The 20,678-nt window shown below is 64.1% G+C and overlaps 1 protein-coding gene across 10 annotated transcripts in view; it reads right to left on the minus strand.

The window, feature by feature from the left end:
• BEGAIN (brain enriched guanylate kinase associated) overlaps positions 1-20,220 on the minus strand; it is a 44,239-nt gene extending 24,019 nt beyond the window's left edge. For 3 of the 10 annotated variants that reach the window (XM_053224939.1, XM_053224936.1, XM_053224933.1), the window contains exon 1: positions 3,773-3,801. Coding sequence is in view for 8 of the 10 variants with exons in the window: in XM_053224936.1 (XP_053080911.1) it covers positions 3,773-3,786 (14 nt within the window). In the remaining 2 variants the exon portion in view is untranslated. Of the gene's footprint in view, positions 1-2,779; positions 3,417-3,772; positions 3,802-4,340; positions 4,666-4,796; positions 4,924-5,319; positions 5,673-20,140 lie in introns of those variants that run through there. The other 7 variants (XM_027066631.2, XM_027066628.2, XM_027066630.2 and 4 more) reach the window with 5 other exon arrangements.
• Between the last annotated feature and the right edge of the window lie 458 nt (positions 20,221-20,678).

Raw genomic sequence — 20,678 nt, forward strand, 5'->3', positions numbered from 1 at the left:
GGGGGGGGGGAAGCCATGATGGGGGAGGGGTCTCGGGGCGCCCCTGGAGGGCTGGCAGCCTTCCTGTTCTTCACCTGGGTGGTGGTCGTCCTAAACTTAATCTCCAAACCGCAGAGATATGTATCACTTTTTCTACACGCTCATCACGGTTCACAACTTCGAAATAGTCCAGCGGGGGCGGGGGCGGGGGGTTGGTGGACGCATAACGGGAAGAACTCTGGCTTCCTGAGAACCTTCTCCATCCCAGGTGCCCTGTGGCGGCTGACCCACTTTCCTCCACGACAGAGGGGACGGGAGCCCACGCAGAGGAGAGGGCTTGCCCAGAGGCCTGCGGCAGACAAAGTGGCCGCGGCAGGAGTGAAGGCAGAGGGGACCCTGTGCGGAGAGAAGCAAAGGAGCGGATTAATTTGAGGATTAGCAGCTGTGCTCTGCACACGGCCGGCCAGGCTGGCCTCGCTAATATCCACAAATAGTTGAGTGTCCCCAGAAGAGTCGCTCAAGCAGTCAGAGGCAGGGAAGCTAAGTGAGCGAGGGCAGGGCACACGCGAGGCCGGATTAGAGGTGGCCAGACCTGGGGGAGCACTGCGGTGGGCCAGGCCCTGCAGGCGCTGGGGCTGGAAAAGTCGAGGGGTCAGAGCCAGGCTCTGCCGGAAGGGGCTCCCGTCCGGGACGCGCTGGAGGATGCTCCATCGGCCCGCATTCCCCTCCCCTCGCCTGTTTGCCCGGACACATCCTCGCTTCCTCGGGCCTCTATGGCCTTTGCGCCTCTTGGAAGGCCTGACTGGTCTATCCTCCTTGCAAATTCCTATTCATTCTTTGAGCCTTGGCTCAAGCGTCCCCGCTTCCAGGAAGCCCTCCCTGATATCCCAAGTCAGTGACCCTGGCCTGGCATCCCTGGGAGGATCTGCTGATGGGGCTGTGTCCTTGCCTGCTCCGGACGGTGGCCCTGGGTCTTACTCGGTCTCAGCCCCCAGCGCGGGACTTGGTACACAGAAGGGGAATGACTCTCCCCCCCACCCCCCACCCAGGGATGAGGGGCAAAAGCGTCACAAAAGCCCCAGAGGGAAGGTGACAGGGAGAAGAAAGAGTCTGTCATGTGGACAAGAAGGCCAGTGAAAGTTCATTCTAGGCAGAGAGAACAGCACAGGCAAGGGCAGGAGCGTGTGACAGCTTGTTTGGGCCTGGGAGGGGAGACTTCAGCATGGTGGGTGGTGAGCAGGGGGAGTCAGCAGAGGGGCTGGGGCGAGGCGAGCCCGGCTGTGCACCTGCCCACAAAGGGAGCCACTGAGGGTCAAACGGACACCGTCCTTTTGCCCACTCGTCACATATTTCCTGGACCCCACCACGAGCCAGGCTTGGTCCCAGGCACCAGGGTAGGGGTGCGCTGGACGGGGCAAAGCGCCTGCCGTCTAGAAGCTCAGTTCGGCTCCCCAGGCCCGGCCTGCAATGTACAGAAACTGCCCTCTAGGGGCGTGGGGGCGGGGGACGGGTGGCGCACAGGGCTGGGCCATGGGGCCATTCCTCTGGACACCCCAAGACCCCTTCAGCTGGACCACCAATGCATCTTCTCCCGCCTGGGGGACCCACCACAGTGTGGACTGGATGCCCCACGATGAACCTCCACCCGGCCTGTGGGTCACGTCTCAGGTGGGGCACATCATTCTCCCAACGGCCCTGCGAGGTGGGGGTGATTAGGACATCCACTTCACAGATGGGAAAACTGAGGCCGGAGACTTGGATCTGGGAGGCTCCAGACCCCAGGACCTACCACCCCTGCTGACCAACTTCCCCTACATCCCTCTGGGCCTCTTGGTCCTAGACGCCCGGCACTACCTGCGGGACAGAACCGCACGGGGGCAGCCCCTGCCCCTGCCGGGAAGGAAGGATCTGGAAAGGCCCTTGAGGCAGCTCTGAGAACACTAATGGGGTGAGGAGGAGAAAGGGGGTAGAACCCTCCCCGGTTCTGGGATGCTATGTTGGGTCCTGGCCCCACGGGACCCCCATTCCCACAAGCTCCAAAAGTCCGCCTCTGCTGAAAGCCGGAGTGGCCCAGAGCAGCCCAGTGGCCCAGGCCCTGGCAACTGCCACTGGGTCTTTGGGACTCAGCCCGGGGAAGCCCTCGGCCCATCTGGCAAAGCCATGCCTGATGCCCTTAGCGTGTCAGGCACCACTGCCCAGGTGGCTCACCTGTCCACTTGACTCACCTGCCCACCTGCGTCCCCAACCCGGCTGGGCCATGTCTCTGTCCCCACTGCCCAGCACACAGGGGTGGGTGCTCAAAAACCTTGGCTGGGCACGGAGGGGGAGAGAAAGAGAACCACGGAAGGGACCCTCCCTCTCCCCCCCCCCCACCCCTGCCAGCTGGTCTTGCTACGAAGACCCCCACGAAGGCTACCTTCTTCTCAAGTCTCATCTGGGCAAAGCAGTAGCCCCTTCTTCCCAGGAACCCTTCCCGGGTGGGGACACTGGTGAGACGACGGCCAGTGTGGGGTATCTGTGTGGCCACAGCCAGGTTTGCTTGCCCCTTGGGCCTCTCCAGCCCCCCCTGGACCTTGGCCATGACAAGGCGGGCCTGGCTACACGTCAGATTTGGGGTCTGAGCTCCTAGGACCTGAGAGATTGGACCCCTCCTTCCAGCCCAGGACAAGTGGGTCCTTGCCCCATGGGACTCACAGGAGAGGGCTGCGCTCCAGCTCAGTGGCCAGGAGATGGCCCCTCTCTGAACAGCCAGTCCCGAGCCACCGTGTGAGACCCCCGGGGCACTCACGGAAGAACTGACCCACAGCATTAAGGGTCAGCTGGGAAGGCCCTGGGTCTCCTTGCCCTAGACCCAGGGCCATGTTCTGGAATAAGCCTGGGCTGGCAGGTCCCTGACCCTCAGGGGATGGGTGTCCCGGCCGCAAGGAGCGTTCCCCGTGGATGCCCGATTCTGGCCTTGGGAGGAGGGGGAGGGGGAGGGGTCGCGAGACTCTCCGGACTTCGGAGACGGTGCCGAAACCCAGCAGCCAGAGCCGGGCCTGCTGCCCACACGACGCCTCGGCTCAGACTCCGGAAGGAAAACACAGGAGGGGTGTTCCCAAAGTGGGGGTCAGGGTGGCCAAGGGAAGTCGCGGAGGAAGTCGTGAATATTCAAATCGGCTGATTCCCCGGGCCTGCCGCGGAGGGAGCCCGGTGGAGTCCGCCGCGGCTCAAAGTTGAGCACCCCGAGGGAGGCCGCGGGGGACGCTCCCCAGACTCGCGGGATTCCCCCAAAATGGCTCCAAGACGCGCCTGCCTCGCCCGGCCGGCCGCGAGGACTCCATCCCCCACCCCCGCCCCCACGAGGCGGAAACTTAAAAGCTCAGAACCAGGCAACTGTCAGCCGGGGGGGGGGGGGGGGGGTGGGGGGGGTGGGGGGGGTGGCGGACCAGCCGGCGCGGGGACCCGGCGCGACCCGCAGGAGCGGAAACCCGGAGGGTCCCGCGGGGTGGAGTGGGGGAGGGGGGGGAACAGCCGGGAGTCCAGGGGGGGGCACGGGCCGGGAGGGGGGGGGCGCGCGCGCGCGCAGGTCCTCGCGGCGCACCGGCCCCCCCACCAGACGCGGCGGCCCCGGCCGGGCGGAGGAGCCCCCCGCGAGGGGCTCCCCGTCGTGTCGCCGCGCGCAGTCCCGCACCGCACACCGCACACCCGGCCCGCCGGGGCGGCCCGGGCGGAGCCCTCCCCCTGCCCTCCCGGGCGCCCCCACCCCGACCCGGCCCCGCGCGAGCCGCGGCTCGGAGGACGCTGCACTCACCTGAGTTTCTCCATGTCTGCGGCAGAGGCCTGCGAGAAACCAAACGAGAGGGTCAGCAGGCAGGAGGCGTGCGCTCCGCGGCCGCGCCGGGCGGCGCCGGGCACAGCGGGCACCCGGCGGGCGCGGCGGCGGGGCACCCCGCGCCGCTCGCTCGGCGACAGAGCCCGGCCCGCGCGCCCCCAGCCCCCGTCCCCGGTCCCCGAGACTCGGGGGGGGGGTGGTGCGCCGGGCCGCGGCCGAGTAACAGGTGAGCCCGCCCGGGCCGCCGCGCTCCCCGCCACCGAGTTACGCCCCCCCCGGGGGGGAAGAAGGGGCTGGCCCGGGGCGATCCCGGGCTCGCCCGGAGAAGGGGGGCCCGGCCCGGCCGCGTTAACTCTCCCGTGGCCGCGGCCCCCGCTGCTTACCGTCCCCCCCCCACCGCCCGCACCCCCCGCCCCGCCCGTTAACCCTTGCAGCCCCGCGCTCCCTCCCGGAGGAAGCCGAGCCCGCAATCGCAGAATCTCCGAGTCGGAGAATGTTCGAATCCGGGAACTGGGAGCCATACGGGGTTGCAGAACCCGACACTCACACGATCCGAGGGCGATGGCATTTGGGACCTCGGACTCCTCAGTCAGAGACCCCGCTGCCCTCAGGTTCTGGGGTTCCGGGCCTGGCTCGCCCCTCCCGGGCCCGAGGGATTAACCCCTGCGCGTCGGCTCGCCGGCGGGGCTCCCTGCCGGGCTTGCGCAGACCCGCCCGCGCGCGGCTCGGAGACCCTCCCTGCCTAGCCCCGAGCAGCCGGGCAGCCCCTCTGTGCGCCGGGCGGGGAGACCCTCCCGCCGCCGTTAACCCTGCGGGCGCCGGCGAGCGACGGGGACCGCGAGCGGCCCGGGCGGGATCGCACTTCCTGCGCGGAGCGGGGGGCGCGGGGCGGGCTCTCCATCGCCCGGGAGAGGCCGCTCCCGGGGGCTTTCCCCCGTCTTTCCGCGCCACGGCCGGCATTAAAGGGGGGCGCGGGGCTGAGCCCAGGGACCACGCGACACACCTGGGAAGACTGATGACTGCCCATCCCGGCCCCTCGCTCCGGGCGCCGCCGCCGCGTCCGCCGGGAGCGCGCTCCGCTCCGGTCCGGGCCCCACGCCGCCTCCCCCACCGCCCCGCCGGGCGAGGGCGCAGCCCGGCCGACTGCGCCGAGCTAGGAGGCCCGGCCCGGGGGCCTCCGTCAGGCTCGGCCGCCGGCTCCCCGGGTGCTCGGGCAGGCCCTCCCGGGACTCCGCCGGCCTGTTTCCTCACCTGCGAGCCGGGGTTGGGGGCAGGGGGAGGCGGACGGAGCGCTCTGCTGCCCTTCAGCACCCGCGGGCTGCGGAGGGGCTGGGCGGGGGAAGGAATTTTAGAAGAAAAGGATCCGCGAGGGCCCCGGATTGGCCGCCAGACACAATCCTCACTCGAAAAGTTGTCGGAGACCACGAGCCCAGACCCCCCTCTGAACACCCTCGTCCCCTAAGACAAAAAGAATTGGCCGCCGGGCCAGTGGCTCTCGCGAAGCCCCCTGTCTGCCCCAGGCCCACCTTTCCCAGGTCCCCATCACCGCGCTCAGCACACTAGATCCGGGCATACAGCAGGCGCTCAATAAACACGGACACTGCATGCCTAGCTCCTACACCAGCCTCTTCCTGCCTCCTCCCTCTGGCAGTGAGTTCCAGGCAGGCGTCCCGTCCCTTCGCCAGGGCACCCCCAGCACCCAGCAGGCCTGGCCTCCACAGGGCCCGCGCAGGGGTGGGAGGAGCCGGGCTTTCTCAGGGTCAGCCCCAACCAGGTTCATACCCAACCCAAAGAGTCCAAGCGTTCCTTCATCCACGGACGCTGTTCCCCACATTCATTAGCTCCGGGCCAAGTTCTAGTGGTGGGAGGGGGCAGCCAATGAGGGGAGCCCTGCGCTCTGGGGGCTAATGGTTGAGAAGTGATACCCCGCCCCCTGTCCTGGGAGTCCCCCCCTCGGCAGAATGGCAAAGATGATCGAAGCGCTCCCACCCCCACGGCCCACACACGCCTTCCACGTTCATGGCACTGGCCATTTCCTCCTCAGGGCGGCCCTGCCTGCCGGGGAAGCAGTCACTCCCATTTTACAGACAGGGGAAAGCAAAGCCCAGAGACAGCCCAGCCAGGCCTGGAAACCAGCCCTCACACAGAGAGGTCTTCTCCCCCCCAAAGGCTAGGGACGGTTCCTCATATGTCTCTAGTTGCCTCAATCACTCACAGTCAATGACCTGCCAGGGAGTTTGTCTCAAATTAATAAGAATGCATTAAAATTTAATTTTAAAAATCTAGCATTAATTATTTACATGGAATGTTTCAGCTCTTCTAAAAGGTCTGTCTGGGAATTTCCCAGGAAGGGACACTTAGGAGAGGCTGCTGAGTCGCCCTGGTGGCAGGGGGCAGGCTGGCAGAGGAAGGGATGGGGTGTAGCCTGGCACCTACCCGGGCAGCCCCTTCCTTCACTCCACTATTCCAGACGCTGAAGCCTGGCCCTGACCCTTCCACGACGTCTCAAATTCTCTCCAGACCCAGTGCGTGTGCCCTCACCCTTAAAGGTTGCCTCCTCCAGGCAGCCCTCCGTGGAGACCCGGTGGAGTTGTTTGGTTCAGGCCTCCATACCAGATGTGTGCTCCCTGGGGCAGGGCCTTTCCCAGTTGTGTCCCAGGGCTAGCCTGGCACCTCCCCCGGGGGTTGGGAGCTTGCACAAAGCTTTGAATGCACATGTGATGCGTGGTCACAGCTGTACGTGGTTAGGGAGCAGGGGGAGCAGCCGGGCTGGCCCTGTGGGGAGGCGCTGTGCCTCGGCAATGGTCTTGGTGTTGAGGCCAGAAGTCCCATGTCCAAGTCGTGACTCTGCAGTTCGTCACCACGAGATCTGGGGATGTTCCCGACATGCCCATTTTAGAGATCAGAAAAGCAAGGCCAGAGCGCGAAACGGCTTGTTCAGAGTCGCCCAAAGTTAGCCGAGGCCTGCCTGGGGGCTTGGGTGGAGGAGAACGGAAGCCACTGCCTGGGTCTCCTCCGTTATAGGAGGAGGGCAGGGATGGTTGGGGACCATGAGTATGGGGAGACCGTGGGAGGTCCAGGGTCCCCAGTGTGAGACACCCCCAGGGCCCCTCCGGCCCCTCCAGTGCTCTTCCCTGGGCCCTCCCACACTCAGGGCCCCATGGCTCTTGTGCTGCAGCACGCTGTGACCTTGTCACTGTCTGCCCGAAGCTCTCCCCTTGTCCCCTCCTGGTGGTCTGGTCCCGCAGCCGCCTTCATTTCCCCAAAACATCACATGAGCCCAGCTTGTTGGCCACGGGTCCTTGCCTCAGCCCAGCTGCTCTCTGGGCTCTTCCCCGGGGGGGGGTCTGCCCCACCGGCCTAGAAAGCCCCTCCCCCCACACCCTGAGCCCCACTCTGAGCCGCCTGCCGACCGCCACCTCCTCCTGCCCCTGCGACCTTCCCTTCCACCCTGCACAACTCTGAGCTTCCAGAGGGCCACCCGGGGCAGAAACGGGCCCGTGCATCCTGTAGCTGGCCTGTCGCTGCCAGTGCAGCCTTCAGCCCCGTTGCAGAAATCAATCCCATTTAATCCTCAAAGTGGCTTCGCGAGGGGGGCTCACAGACCCCCCCCCCTTACAAATGCAAGAACAGACGGTCCAAGAGACAAAGCCCTGCCGCTTGCGTGTGGTTCCTTCCACAGCCGCCACCCTCCCAGCGGCGCCTCGGCAAGGTGCCTGGCGCACAGTAGGGACTCTCAGGAGGCGAGGGAGGAAGGCAAGTCTGCCTAACCCTCTGACCTCAGCCCCCTGATCTGTCCCATACTTGGCACATGCAGACCACACTGACCAGCAAGCTCACCCAGCTGGCTCCTGCCTCAGGGCCTTTGCACTTCTTTCCTCCACCTGGAATGCTCTGCCCCAGATCTTGCATGGCCAGTGCCTTCTTTCTCTCACCACCCATCTGAAGTAGCCCCTTACCCACCAAAGACCCTCTCATCACACCGGTCTCTTTGGACCCCTCCTCCTTGGTCACTTGCCTGCCCTGCCCCTGCCCCACCAACACCCCTACGGCAGGGCCTCTAATGACAAGCGGTGATGCCCGAACCAGTGCATTTGCTCTTAATCCCCAGCCAGACGGACCTGCCACACAGCCTGAGCGCCTTCCTGCTCTCCTGGCCCCCACCATTCCTCACCACCCCCAAGCTGGGCAGCACCCGAGCCCAAGGACACGGCGGCACAGGGTCCTGCCCCAGGCGCCCCTCTGAGGGTGTGGGTCCTCCTTCTCCAAGCCCCTCTCCAAATCCTCTGTTCCCGAAACTACAGAGAAGGAAAGTGAGTCCCTGTCTAGGGACAGGTCTGCTTGGTGCTGAGAGCCAGGCCTGGGACACACGGAGCCTGGGTTCTGGCCCCAGAGGCCAGCTCTGCCTCCGACTCCTCCTGTGACCCTGGGCCGGTCCCTGCCCTCGCCTGGGGCCGGGAGCTGGCCTCTCAGACCCTGACACTAGTGCTCCAACCCCGGGGCCTCCTTAAACCCACTCGGGGCTCTGGCTTCCTCAATTTCCCCTTTATCTTGCTCCCTGACTTCACCTGCAAGGGAGAAAACAAGCTGAAGAATGTGGAGGCCAGAGGGATAAGGCCTGGCGTGGGGGGCACAAACCCTGGGTGTGACAAAGACAGGGGTCACCACCTCCCACGGATGAAGACTTGGGCCCCCTATGCAGCTGTGTGACCTCTGACAAGTCTCTGGAATTCTCTGAGCTCAATCCCTTATCCAGGGAGGATGGAAAAATTTCGAAGGGCACTGTGAGCGACAAGGTAGCCAGGTATAGGGGACTGTCTTGGGGATGGGGCTCCTCTGGAGAGCCTTTTAATTTAATTTAATCATTTGGGGCGGACGGCCTTCTAAGATGCTTTCCACCCCTTCTTGACTTCTTGCACTCATTCAACAAACATTCACCGTGTGCCCTGTTCTAGTGGACTCAGCAGAGAACAAACCAGAGGGGGGTTCTGTGTCCTCTGGGTGCTGATGTTCTGATATTTGCGGGCCGGAGGCAGATGGCTCCGGAGGTCAGCACAGCGCCCCTGCTGGCCCAGTGTCTGATGGGACAAGTCCGCTGAGGAGGGAAGGCTGAGGGAGGTCAAGGTGAATTGTGAGCCACGACTGGGGAGCAGTCGGTGGGAGCAGCAGGCCCTGGGCGCGGGGCGCCTGGTGAGTCTGGAAGCATCTGGTCAGCAGTGGGAGCAGGGGGCGGGGGTCTCGCGGGCCATAGTCAGGACGAGCCGGTGGGAAGCCCCGCTGGGCCAACAGAGGACTGTCCGAGAGGCTGCCGCGAGGAGGGGGCACAGAAGGGCAAGTGCAGGGCTCCAGGAGCCCAGCTGGAGGCGCCACCGGCCTAAATCCAGGCCTGTGGGGAGGGGGTGGAGGTGGGAAAGGTGCCCAGAGGGTCTGAGCAGGTGGAAGGGGTGGGGGAGAACATGGAGGGCCCAGGTCCGGGGGTGGAGGGGGAGTGGCCGGCGAGGAGGCAGCACTGGAGAGGCGGCCAAGGACACCAAGAAGGAGCAGAGGGAACTAGGATGAGGGTGGGGGTTCCAGGAGCTGGGGGGGGGGACAGCACTCACATACCGGGTCCCTCAGCATCCCACTCAGGGCTGGCCTGTGCTGGGGACGCAGCAGGTCACCTTAGGCGCAGGACCGAGGTGAGCCGTGTGCTGTCCTGTCCTCACCTGATGGGGTGGAGAGGGGTGGGCGCTTGCCAGAGGTCACCCAGCAGGTTGGGGAGGGGAACTCGGGCCCTGGCTTGGTGCTGCTGTCCCCAGATGGGCCCCCCCCCCCCCCAGAGCGTCCCTGTCCCTGGTGCTGGACGGAGGGCCGCCCCGCCCTACCTCCCACCCCGCCCGCCTTCCTTCGGCTGGGCTCCGTGTCGCCTCAGGCAGGGCCTCGGGTTCCCAGCCGTGTGCGGCTGCAAGCTGGCCTCCAGAGCTAAATCTGGCTTACCAGCATGTTGTATTTGGCCTGCAAGAGGTTTTAAAAATTTTTTAAAAAACATTTGAGCCAACATTTAAAAATTGGGAGAGTTTACATTTTAAATTCCATATTTTTGGCTTCTACTGAAAATTTGCAAGATCTGGCAACTCCGGCCCACATTCCCACGTGGCAACAGTTGGGGAGCTAGGAAGCAGCTCCCCCCACCCCCAAGAGGCACCTCGGGGGGGCTCCCCCGCTGGGGAGAGGCGCCATCCACACCTAACGGACCCGGCAGCTTAACTTGGGGAGACTGAGGCCCGGAGTCTGGAATGACTTGTCTGGGTCGCTCAGTGGGAAAGCTCCTGGGACAGGATCTGGGGACTCCCAGGCCTGGTAGCAGGGGTCTGGTTACAACCCCACCTGGGCTCCTTTAGAGCCCCAGCCTGCCTCTCCTTCCATGACCCTGACCCTGACCCTGACTCTGGCCCTCCCACTCTCGTCTTCTGACCACAGACAATGGCTGGCTTAAGTCACTCATACTGTCACTCGGGCCCGGGGACAGTGAGAAGAGGAGGTCTCAGAGACCTTCCGCAGGAGCTCCTTGCTTGCTAGACAATGAAGGGGAGCACCAGGGTCACCCACGGCCACTCACCAGACGGGACAGAGGCAGGACTAAAATCCAGGGCCCTCCCCTGGTTTATAGCTCCCTCCCTGAAGGTGTTAATGGTGAAACCTCCGGGCATTGGCCTCAAAAGAGGGATTTCAGGTTAATGACTGGAGCCCCCCCACCCCCACCCTGGCAACAGTTCTGGGGACACAGCCCTGTCCAGGCTGGGAGGGCAGGAGACACACAGCAGAGGAACCGCCATCGCGACCTTCGTCACCATCATCATGCCAGTGACTGAACTCCTACTCTGTGCCAGGCACCCGCGCCCATGACCTCTGATCCTCCCGCTCCCACACGCCCGTGAGGACACGGAGAACTCGGCTCCGTTCTCTGAGCCTGCTCCTGGTCTGTGAAACAGGCTGATCCTGGTACCTCTCTGACCCGCCTATTTTGAGTACTTGGTGTGAGGCTGGAGCTGAGGGGTTCGGGGTTCCAGAACAGGTGCTCACCACGCGATATGGCCCTGGGGGTGGGGGTGGGGAGGGCCGATACCGCCCTCCCCCTCCCTTGGGAAGGAACCTCGGCAGGGCCTCAGGACGGAGCCCTGCCTCCTGGCACCCACTGCTGGGCCCCGACAGGTCCCCGCAGCCCTGTGCCACCGGGCGGTCCTGGGAGGCGTGTGTGAAGAGCCTTGAGACAGAACCCTCCAGAGGCCTGGGCGTCACGGAGCTCCCCCGGGGCCCAGTGTCCCCAGAGTGAGGGCTGCGCCGTGTGCAGGGCTCAGAGTGGCGCAGAGGCAGGGGTCCCAGATTGCCGGGCCCTTGTGGAGGAGGCGGGGGTCCCGATGCTTGTCAGGTACCTGTTGGATGCTTTCCCTGTGACAAGGCAAAAGAGAAATCGTGATCATTCCTGCCTTTTCATGGCTGGGGAAGCCAAGGCCCGGAGGCGTGAGGGCGGGTGACCTGTCCAGGTCACCAGCAGCCCGTGGATCCTTGAGCTGGTGCAGCTGGCCCCAAGGCAAGGGCCGGAGGGCTGCAAATGCCCAGGACTCACTAGTGGCCTCACTGCTCCCGGCCCTCCCCGGGAGGAAAAGGCAAGTGGCTGGGGGGCAAGAAACACCAAAGAGCAGGGGGGCAGGGGGGGAGGCTAAGACTGCCTGCGCCCAACCCTGACTCCTCCGCGTGGCCTGAGACTCAGTTTCCTCTTCTGGATGCGAGGAGCCTAATGACGGCACCAACCTCCTGGGGGTGCACCGAGGCCTGGGATCAAGAGTTAGAACACGCAGAATTTTGTTTTTAAAGGAACCTTTCCCTGTAGAGAGGCCATCCTAGGACGGGCCTGGCTGCGAGCTCCGCCAACCTGGGCCTGCGGCCCCCACTTGGGTCCTGTGCCCGGAGAAGTCAGGACGGGGCCGTGTCCTCAAGAGCCCATAAAAGCCCCTCTGGCCCCCGGGGACACGGACGGTTTGGGGGACAGAGGTCGGCACCAAGGTGGGCTGGCAAGTGTGCAGGGCGGTGCCGGGGTGCTGAGAAGGACACCTGCATTTAGATTTGAAGACCTCGGTCCTAGCCCAGACTCCCCACGTGACCTACAAAATGGGGAATTGAGGGGGTGCCTTGGTAGCTCAGTCGGTTGAGCGTCCGACTTCGGCTCAGGTCACGATCCCACGGTCCGGGAGTTGGAGCCCCGCATCGGGCTCTGTGCTGACAGCTCGGAGCCTGGAGGCTGCTTCGGATTCTGTGTCTCCCCCTCTCTCTGCCCCTCCCCTGCTCAAGCTCTATCTCTCTCTCTCTCTCTCAAAAATAAATAAACATTGTAAAAAAAAAAAAAAATGAGGAGCCAAGGGGCGCCTGAGTGGCTCAGTCGGTTGAGCTTCCGACTTCGGCTCAGGTCACGATCTCGCGGTCCGTGAGTTCCAGCCCCGCGTCGGGCTCTGTGCTGACAGCTCGGAGCCTGGAGGCTGCTTCGGATTCTGTGTCTCCCTCTGTCTCTGCCTCTCCCCTGCTTGTGTTCTGTCTCTCTCTCTCAAAAATAAGTAAAAACATTAAAAAAATTTTTAATGGGGAATTAGTGAAAGACACAGACCCATCTATCTTTCCGACAGGATGGTGACATATTCTTGCATGGAGGTGTCTGAGGTTCAAACGTGCAAAGGGATAATCACGAAATCCCGTGGTAAGACACAGAGGGCTCTGCCCATGGGGGCTGATATCAATACCGTGCCGCACGCGCACTAGGTTCCCAACTCTTCCGCCTGCCCCGAAGCCAGAAATTTCACCGTAGAGACCCATTCGCTGGGTTCTTAAGGTCTTGCCTGTTACAGATATTATGAAAGCGGCCTGATGAGGGAGCTGGAAGGGGTCAGCGGGGACTCCCGGGGAGAAGGCACATGGAGCAAGGAGGGAGGGGACCGCAGCAGACCTCTGCCAGGCCGCCCGCAGGCGGGGTGGGGGGGGGGGGCGCTGAGGCTGAGACTCACCCGGCTTGGAGGCCTCCGGGGGGAGGCGGCTGGGCCTCCACACTTGCTGCTGCCCGCTCGAGACCCACCGGTCTCCACGGCCCGGCCAGCCCCCGCCCTGCTGGCAGCCTCGGGGGCCGCCTCTGGGGAGAGCGGAGGGCTCAGGGCCAGGGTCTTCTCCGGGGCCGCAGCTCCGGGGAGGGGCTCCTGGGCTGGGCCTGGGGCTCGCTCCCCCGGGGAGGGCTCCGGGCTGCGGCCTCTGGGCCCCCGGAAGGCCTCCAGGGTCCCGGGGTCCAGCACTCGTACGGTGACCTCATCCAGGAACCTGGAGAAGGGGAGCCTGGCCTCCCGTCGGCGGCCCAGCCGGGCCAGGGGGCCCCCGGCGGCCTTGCTGCCCGCGCCTGGGGGCTCTGGGGTGGACAGCAGGGCAGGTGACGCCTGCGTGCCCTCCTGGCCCAGCCGGCCCGCCCAGCCAGGGCAACGCGTCTGGCCCTCGCGGCTCCGGCCCAGAGTGGGACTTGGCTTGCGGCTTCGAAGGTCCCCTCTGCAGGCTTCCTTCCTGGTGGCTTTGGCCCCGGGCTCCAAGAGGGAGCTGCGGCCATCCTGCCTGGGGCTGCTGGGGTCAGGGCCCTGTGCCTGGGAGCTGGCCCCTGAGAGCATCCTCCGTAGTCAGTCCAAGGTCAAGCCTCTCCAAGTACCTCACTAGCCCCACTTCTCTCCTCCCACGGGGCTGGGATCCCCACGCCCTCTTTTGGGAGGGGGTCACGGCCGCCCATCTCCCATTGGCCAGAGCGATCAGCTCAATGCCCGCCTGCCCATCGATCCAGGGATGTCGCGGGGGGGGGGCAGGGGCTCCCACCCCTAAATTGATTCTCACTAAGTGGGAGCTGGGCTTCAGGGCCCAGTGAGTGCTACAGAGAAGGTCATGTCCTGAGCTCTGTTTTTGCCTGGGGAGGCAGCCTGCACTGGCTGAGCACCTGCTGTGTGTGGGGAGGGGGCTGGGCTGGGCCCCACAACATCTCCCCTCCTCTGCCAGGTGTGGCGCCGGGCGCATGGGTGTGGAGAGGCAGGCGGCACAGCGACGACCCTAACAGTGGCCATGAGACTGAGCACAGGGCCCGAAGAAGGGGGAATTGGAACGCCATGGATCCAGCAAATTGGGAGGGTATGATGGACACTGCTGGCTGCCCACTGTTCCCCCATTCGTCCTTAGTAAGGAACTCATTTTATTCTGGGAGGCAAGATACTCAGCTCAAAGACTGCATTTCTCAGGCTCCTTTGCAGCCAGGGGTAGCCAAGGAGATACAAACAGAAGTTATTGGGTGAGGGTCAGACAGCTTGCACGGGCTTCTTTTGCTCCCATTCCCCACCCTCCTGCTTCTTAACTGGAACATGGAAGTGATGGGAGGAGCCGTTGCAGCTAAGTTGCACCATGAGGCAAACTTGTGGCAGAACCCATACACAAGGGGTGGGGGAGCAGAAAGACAAAAGGAACCTGGGTTCCTGATGACCACTGAGTCATCGCACCAGCCCTGGACCACCTGCCTCTGGTGCTGTAACTTGAGAGAAATAACCCCGGTCTTATTTAAGCTATGGTTACTTCCAGCCTCTGTCACTAGCAGCTGTGGGCAATCCCTCAATGATACACAGGGGATAAGGCGAGGGATAGTGGCACACGGGGACCCGGGGTGTAGTTAAATGGGGAGTGGAATGGGGGGAGATCAGCCCAGAAAGGCCAGAGCCAGGCCTGGGCACTTCCTCCTTGGTGTGGAGGGAAATACGCCTGCTTCTGGCATCTCAGGAGGCCAGGAGGCAGGATTTCTTCCCGGGACGCACCCACATGAGTCAGAGGAAGGCTCGCCGGGGGGTGGCAGCCCCAGGTCTTTGGTGGGCCAGCTGGTGGCCACTGTCACCATCTGAGTTTGTGGCATCGCTTAGAGCATGGCCTTGACTCTCCTTGGTGGCCTACTCATGGCTATGAACCTGGGGCCCCTGCTGGTGGTGCCCGGATGGCTCACATCACGTGCTAGGGACCCCTTCTTTTCCGGACTCAGCTGGACACCTCTCTGAATCTCCACAGCACCCATGACTGAATATGTGAAAAGCTCCGTGAGCTCCGCTCCACAGAAGCGGGTCCAGCTTGGTCCATCCCACAAACGTCCCAGTACGAACTTTAAAACACAGACCAGATCAATGGCCAGACAATGTCACACACTCATATGCCCTGCAAGGCCCTGACAGTCCAGCGTCTTTTCTGGAGACACCAAGGTGTCGTCTCTACCCTGGATACCCCCCTGGAACTGCCATCAAGTTCCTGCATGTGTTAAGCCCTACCTGGCCTCAGGGCCTTTGCACATGCTATTCCCACCATCAGAATCATTCCCCCTCCCCCCTCTTCCCGTTTGTCTCATCACCTAATTTCTATCTAAATGTCAGGGTCCCAGTCAATAGCCTGTCCCCTTGCAGCCCACAGGTCAGATCAGGTCCTCTCGCGTTAGCCTCTTGTAGTCCCTACTCTTCTCATAGCACAGCCCCCAGCTGCGAGGGGTATGTGTGTGATCATTCATTCTCTGTGTCCTCTTGGAATGCAAGCTCTACTCTATCCTCATTCTCCGCACAGGCCTAGGCACATAGTAGGTGCTCAACAAGTAGTTCCAGAGTGGACTTCCTCTGGGCTGGGCACTGGGGCAGGCGCGAATTCTACCACTGAGCCACCCATGCTGGGCTGAGCACTGGGGGGAGCAGGGATCTCAGGCTCTAAGGAAAGTCACAGCATCCCCCCGATCCCTGCAGTCCCCTGACAGCCACCCCTTCACACCTGGATACCTCCCCCCAGCAACAGCCGACCAGCCCCTGCCCCATCACCATCTCCATCACCATCACCAGTGGGAGGCGGCAGATCCAAGGTCAAATCCCTCTCCAACCCCCGCAACAGGACTTTGGGCAAGTCATGTCCCCTAACCGTCACATGCAGGTGGATGCCCAGTTCAGGGGCAGTGGTGGGAAGCGGTGTGAGAACACAGGTGCTGGGTGCCTCCAGCATGGAGCCTGGCATCTAGTAGGATCTCGGGACTCATGAGCGCAGGGCTCTAATGTGTCATTTCCCAAGTATGTGTGATCATGGGAGCGTTCCAGGGGCTCTGGCCAGTCGGTCCTCTGAGCTTCTCCTAGAGTTGCCGGCTGCATCAGACAAGTTCTCGTTGTCATAACAACCCACTGGCTCTCTGCCGCCTGGGCCGGAGGCCCCAGAGGATGCTGCCAGCTGCCGAAGCTTGCAGCCTGGGCCTGCTCACCTCTCAGCAGCCCGGGCTGCTTCTCCTGAAAGAGCCTCACAGCTCCTGGCGTGACAGCCCCTGCTCCTTGACTCATCTATTTCAGCCGCACTTCTTGAGTCTCTACTATGTGCCAGGCTCCGTGCCGGGCATGCACCTGCATCATGGCCCAAATCCTCGCCCAGCCCTGTGAGGTGGGACGGCTGTGGGCTCTCATGCTCAAAGAAGCAGAGTCTCAGCTGGGCAAAGTGACTTGTCCAAGGTCCCACGGCTTGGACACAGCAGACCCGGGAGGGGAACCCCATAGGTCAAGTACTCACCCGTTTCCTCTCCAGCACCCCCTCCGCCCCCCACCACTGCCTGGACCCTCCCTGATCCCACGGGTGCGAAGCTGGCCTCTGTGAGCTCGGAGAGAGGAGAGGCACAGCTCCCCAGGGCCTGCTGGGCTGGAGCGGGGAGACCTTGTCCTAAGGCAAGCTCCCGTTGTCGTAACGATGGGATGCAGGATGGGTAGGGCATATTGGACATCCACTCATGGTTCCAAAACATTACCTCACTTACTCTCACAGCAACCCCCCGAGCCAGGACTTGCTACCCCATTTCATGGCGGAGGACTTGGGCTCTGAGGGGTCACTGGTCAACAGCCACGGCTTGCCATAGGCCAGGTACTGCAATAAACAGTGGCAAGACTGCTGTCCCCTTCCTGGGGCCTCTCTCATGCCAGTGCAGAAGTTTCTATTACCGTTGCGCTTTTATGGATGATGATGGGGGGGGGGGGGCTGAGAGTTCTCATACTCTGCCTTTAACCATCCTATCTCATGGCTTCTGGATATTTCCCTGCTGGCCTGAGAACCCTAGAGGGCAGCCACAGGCCTCAGCTGTCTCGAGTCCCCAGCATCCACGCACATGCTCTGTGCCATCAGCGTTTGCACCCTGGGTTCTGTCCCAGCCTTTCTTCCTCAGAAGGGCTGTGCACTTGAGCCATCCCAGCCTCCCAGGAAGTCTCCCTGGGCAAGGGGTTCCCCGCAGGACTCCCCGCTGGCCGCCTGTCTTTACCAGAGGCTACACAGCTACTCCATCGCGCAACACGTAATTGGAGAAGCCCAGTGACCCCTTGCCCTCTCTGCAGCCCTGCAGCCTTCCCGCTATGCTATCACGGAATCGGGGCTCTGTGAACAAGACACCGGCACCTAGGGAATCAAGATGCTCCACCCAGCCTTCGACCCATCGGTCCCTCGAGCCACTCATCCGTTCACACGTGCCCACTTGTGCATCCGTGTCTGCACCTGTCATCTGCTGACACGTACTCCCCCGTCCACTACCCTCTAGTCCCCGTATCCGTCCATCCCCTATCCATCCGTCCCTCTGTTGACATCTGTCCATCCATCGCAGATCCTTGCATCCGTTCCTCTGTGTCGCCAGATGCATCAGAAATGCATCTTCCTACCTATCGGTCCATTTATCTATCCATCCACTGACGTCCCGTTCTCTTCATCCAGTCCTGTATCCTTGTCAATCCTTCCGTCCACGCCCATCTACCCAGCCACTTACGTCCGTCAGTCTCTGCTCCCCCTCACCCACCCCCCTACTTTCTATCCATGCCTCCCGCTGTCCCATCCGTCCCGCTCTGTGCTTCCCGTCATTGTCTGTCCACACACTGCGGCCCACCCCACAATTGCTTCTCCACTGGTGCAGAGGTGGGTGCACGGGGGGAGTGTGCTAGGTGAGTACAGAGCTCAATCACTTACTCACTCATTCATTCATCCTATAATACTGAATCAATAGAGACAGCTCTGGTCTGCTTCTCCCGACAGCTACCATCTGGGGCCTGCTTTGGGGCGGAAGTCGTTCCCTCGACTGTGACAGGTGCTGTGCCCTGAGAGGGGCAGGGCCTTGCCACAGTAAATCAGCGGCAGAGGAGGGACGTGAACTCAAGACTCCAGCTTCGTATCCATGCCTCTCCACCAGGCTGGTGACCAGCCCTGGGGCAGGAGGGGGAGCCAGGAAGGGAGGCTGAGGGCAATTACAGACCCAGCGAAGTGAGCCTCAGGGTCACCCACCCGTGGGTTTGTCCCTGGGAATCTTTACCTGCTTTGAGGGGAGCAGTCACCTCACCCTGCCCATGGCCATGCCCCTGACCTCCAAACTCCTGCAGGGCCGAGCCTTTTCTGATCCTAGCACTCTCCCTTCTTCCCCCAGGCCCCGACCCATGCAGCACCTCCGACACTGCACTACCCTCACCTGTTCAGCTCTGACTCAGCCCTTGGACCTCACCTCCTGGGATGTGAGGAACTATTTGTGGCACTGTGCCTGCAGGAGCAGGGCGCTCCTTCAGAGTGGCTATGATGCATGAAAATGCCGAGATTGGGCCTGGCACATAGTAGGTGCTCCATTAACAGCGACTGCTGTGGGCCAGACGCCGGGCCCAAGCGTCCCCGCAAGTGAATGGGAAACCATCTAACACACCGCTTCTGACTCACTTCCCTCCCAGACCTGGAAATGTCTCCCATCCCGCCTCAGCCCATGGAAAGTCCATCCCACAAGACGGTCTCCGGGCCGGCAGCCTTCAGCCGCCTTGCTCAGCATCCCAGGTGCGAACAGCTCCAGGTTCTGAGGATAAGCAGAGCACAGAGCTGGCGAGGCTATAAATAAGAGACAGGAGCTGGGGAGGGTCCTCCACGGAGGCACAGCCGGCCTGCGCCCGGCACCAATGTGCTGAGCAGCCGGGAAGAAGCCGCATCTGCCACTGTGCTTGCTTTGCTGGGCCGCCCTGATTATAGTGAGAGTCGGGAAAATTAAGGGTTTTCGGGGACGCTGCCAGGGCCCTTGCTGCCGCCTCCCCGCCCTGCACGTCACAGATGCCAGGCAGAGCCGCCCCCATCGGCCACTTGCCCCAGCCGGCAGTGCTACACTGGGCCTGCCTGGATGGCAAGGGGCTTTCTCCCACGGTCCTCACTGACCCCGGGCATAGAAAGGGGCTTTGCTGTGACTGGTGGGTGGTGGAACTGGGGCCCAGTGAAGGGAAGCGACCTGTCCTATGGGCGCTTAGATTTGGAGGGCACTGGGACCTCAGAAGGAGCCAGGCCCAGGGAGACTCTGCCCCACAGAGCCCCAAGGCCTTGACCCCTGCCGTGCACAGGGCGGAGGGGACGACCCGGGCCCTGCAGGTGGCAGTCGCTCTCACTGGGCCGCCCCCACTCACTCTTGGGTGCCTACTCTCTCCCATCCTGCCCGCTCGGGAGACTCCAGGAGGTCGCCCACGCTGTTCCTGCCCCAGAGGCGCCACACTGGGGATGGGGTGGGGCACAGACGAGGAAGGAAACACCTCTAAACCCGGCAGGAAGCGGAAGCGCTAGGGCAGAAATTCCCAAACAACGAGCCGGGGTTCGGGGAGGGTGGGAGCGCCAGCCGGGCGGCCCTGGCCTCAGTTTCCCCGCGTGTCACTGAGGGCCACGTGAGCACCTGCCCGGCAGGTCCTGAGCAGGACCGAGCGCGTCCGGGGCTCGGCGCGCGCCCACGCGCCGCGAACGCTCAGGGAACCGGCCCCGGGGTCCAGCCTCCTTCCGGCTCCTGGGCCTCTGGGGCGGCCTCCCCGAGCCGGGTCTGGCCCTGCCCCCTGACGCAGGGCGGGACGAGGCCTGCCGGCACACCCGGCTACCTGTCCCCTGTCCCCGCCCCGGGCCCCCGCCCCGGCCGGGACGCGCGGGTCTGGGGGCGATCGCTCGGGCTGGCGAGGGGGAGGGGCGGGGAGGGACAGAGCCACGCGCGCGGAGGCCGAGTCCCCGCCCCGCCCCGAGACTGCCGGGCTCCCGGGGGTGCCCGGGCCCCCCTCCCCCCGACCCGACCCCGGCCGGCGAAGCCCCCGCCGCGGGGCCCTGGCGCCCCGGTACCGGAGGGGGCGCCGCGGGCGGCGGAGAGGAGGCTGGACAGCCGCTCCCCGCCCCCCCCCCCTCCGCCCCGGCCCGAGCAGGGGTGCCGTGCAGAGCCCGCCCCGGGCGTGGGTGGCGCCCGCCCCGCCCCCCGCCGGTGCCCGCGCCGCGCCCGCTCCGCTCGCAGGTACTCACCGCCCGGCGGAGCCGGCCCGGCCGCCGGCCGCCCGTCCACATGGCCCCGGGGCAGCCGCGCCGCTCGCCTCCGCCGCCGCCGCCGCGCTCGGGGCCCGCCGCCCTCCCCACCGAGGCCGAGCGCGCCGGGAGCCGGCGCGGCCGGGGCTCCCCCACCCCCCGGCTTCCCGCAGGGAGCGCCCGCCCCCCGCCCCCAGCCCGGCTCCCCGCCAGCCCCGGCCCCGCGCGCGCAGCCGCGGCTGATTCAGCGGCTCCCCCCCCACCCCACCCCGCCGCGCCGGGCCGGGGCGCGCTCGGGGGGCGCGGGGGCCGGACGCCGGGCGCGGGGGCGCAGCGGGGGCGCGGGAGCCGGGGACGGAATGGCGGCGGGGCAGGGAATGAATGAACGCGTGCGGGCATGAATGGTTGGGCGCATGAATGAATGAGTGCCGTGCGTGCGTGCGGGAGGAACGAATGAATGAGGAACGAATGCAAGAGGGGGCCGCCGAGCGAAAGAGTGAATGGACCCTGAAGGCCGGGAAACCCTAGGTACTGACCT

Source organism: Acinonyx jubatus, chromosome B3 (genome assembly GCF_027475565.1).
Source record: "Acinonyx jubatus isolate Ajub_Pintada_27869175 chromosome B3, VMU_Ajub_asm_v1.0, whole genome shotgun sequence".
NCBI lineage: Eukaryota > Metazoa > Chordata > Mammalia > Carnivora > Felidae > Acinonyx > Acinonyx jubatus.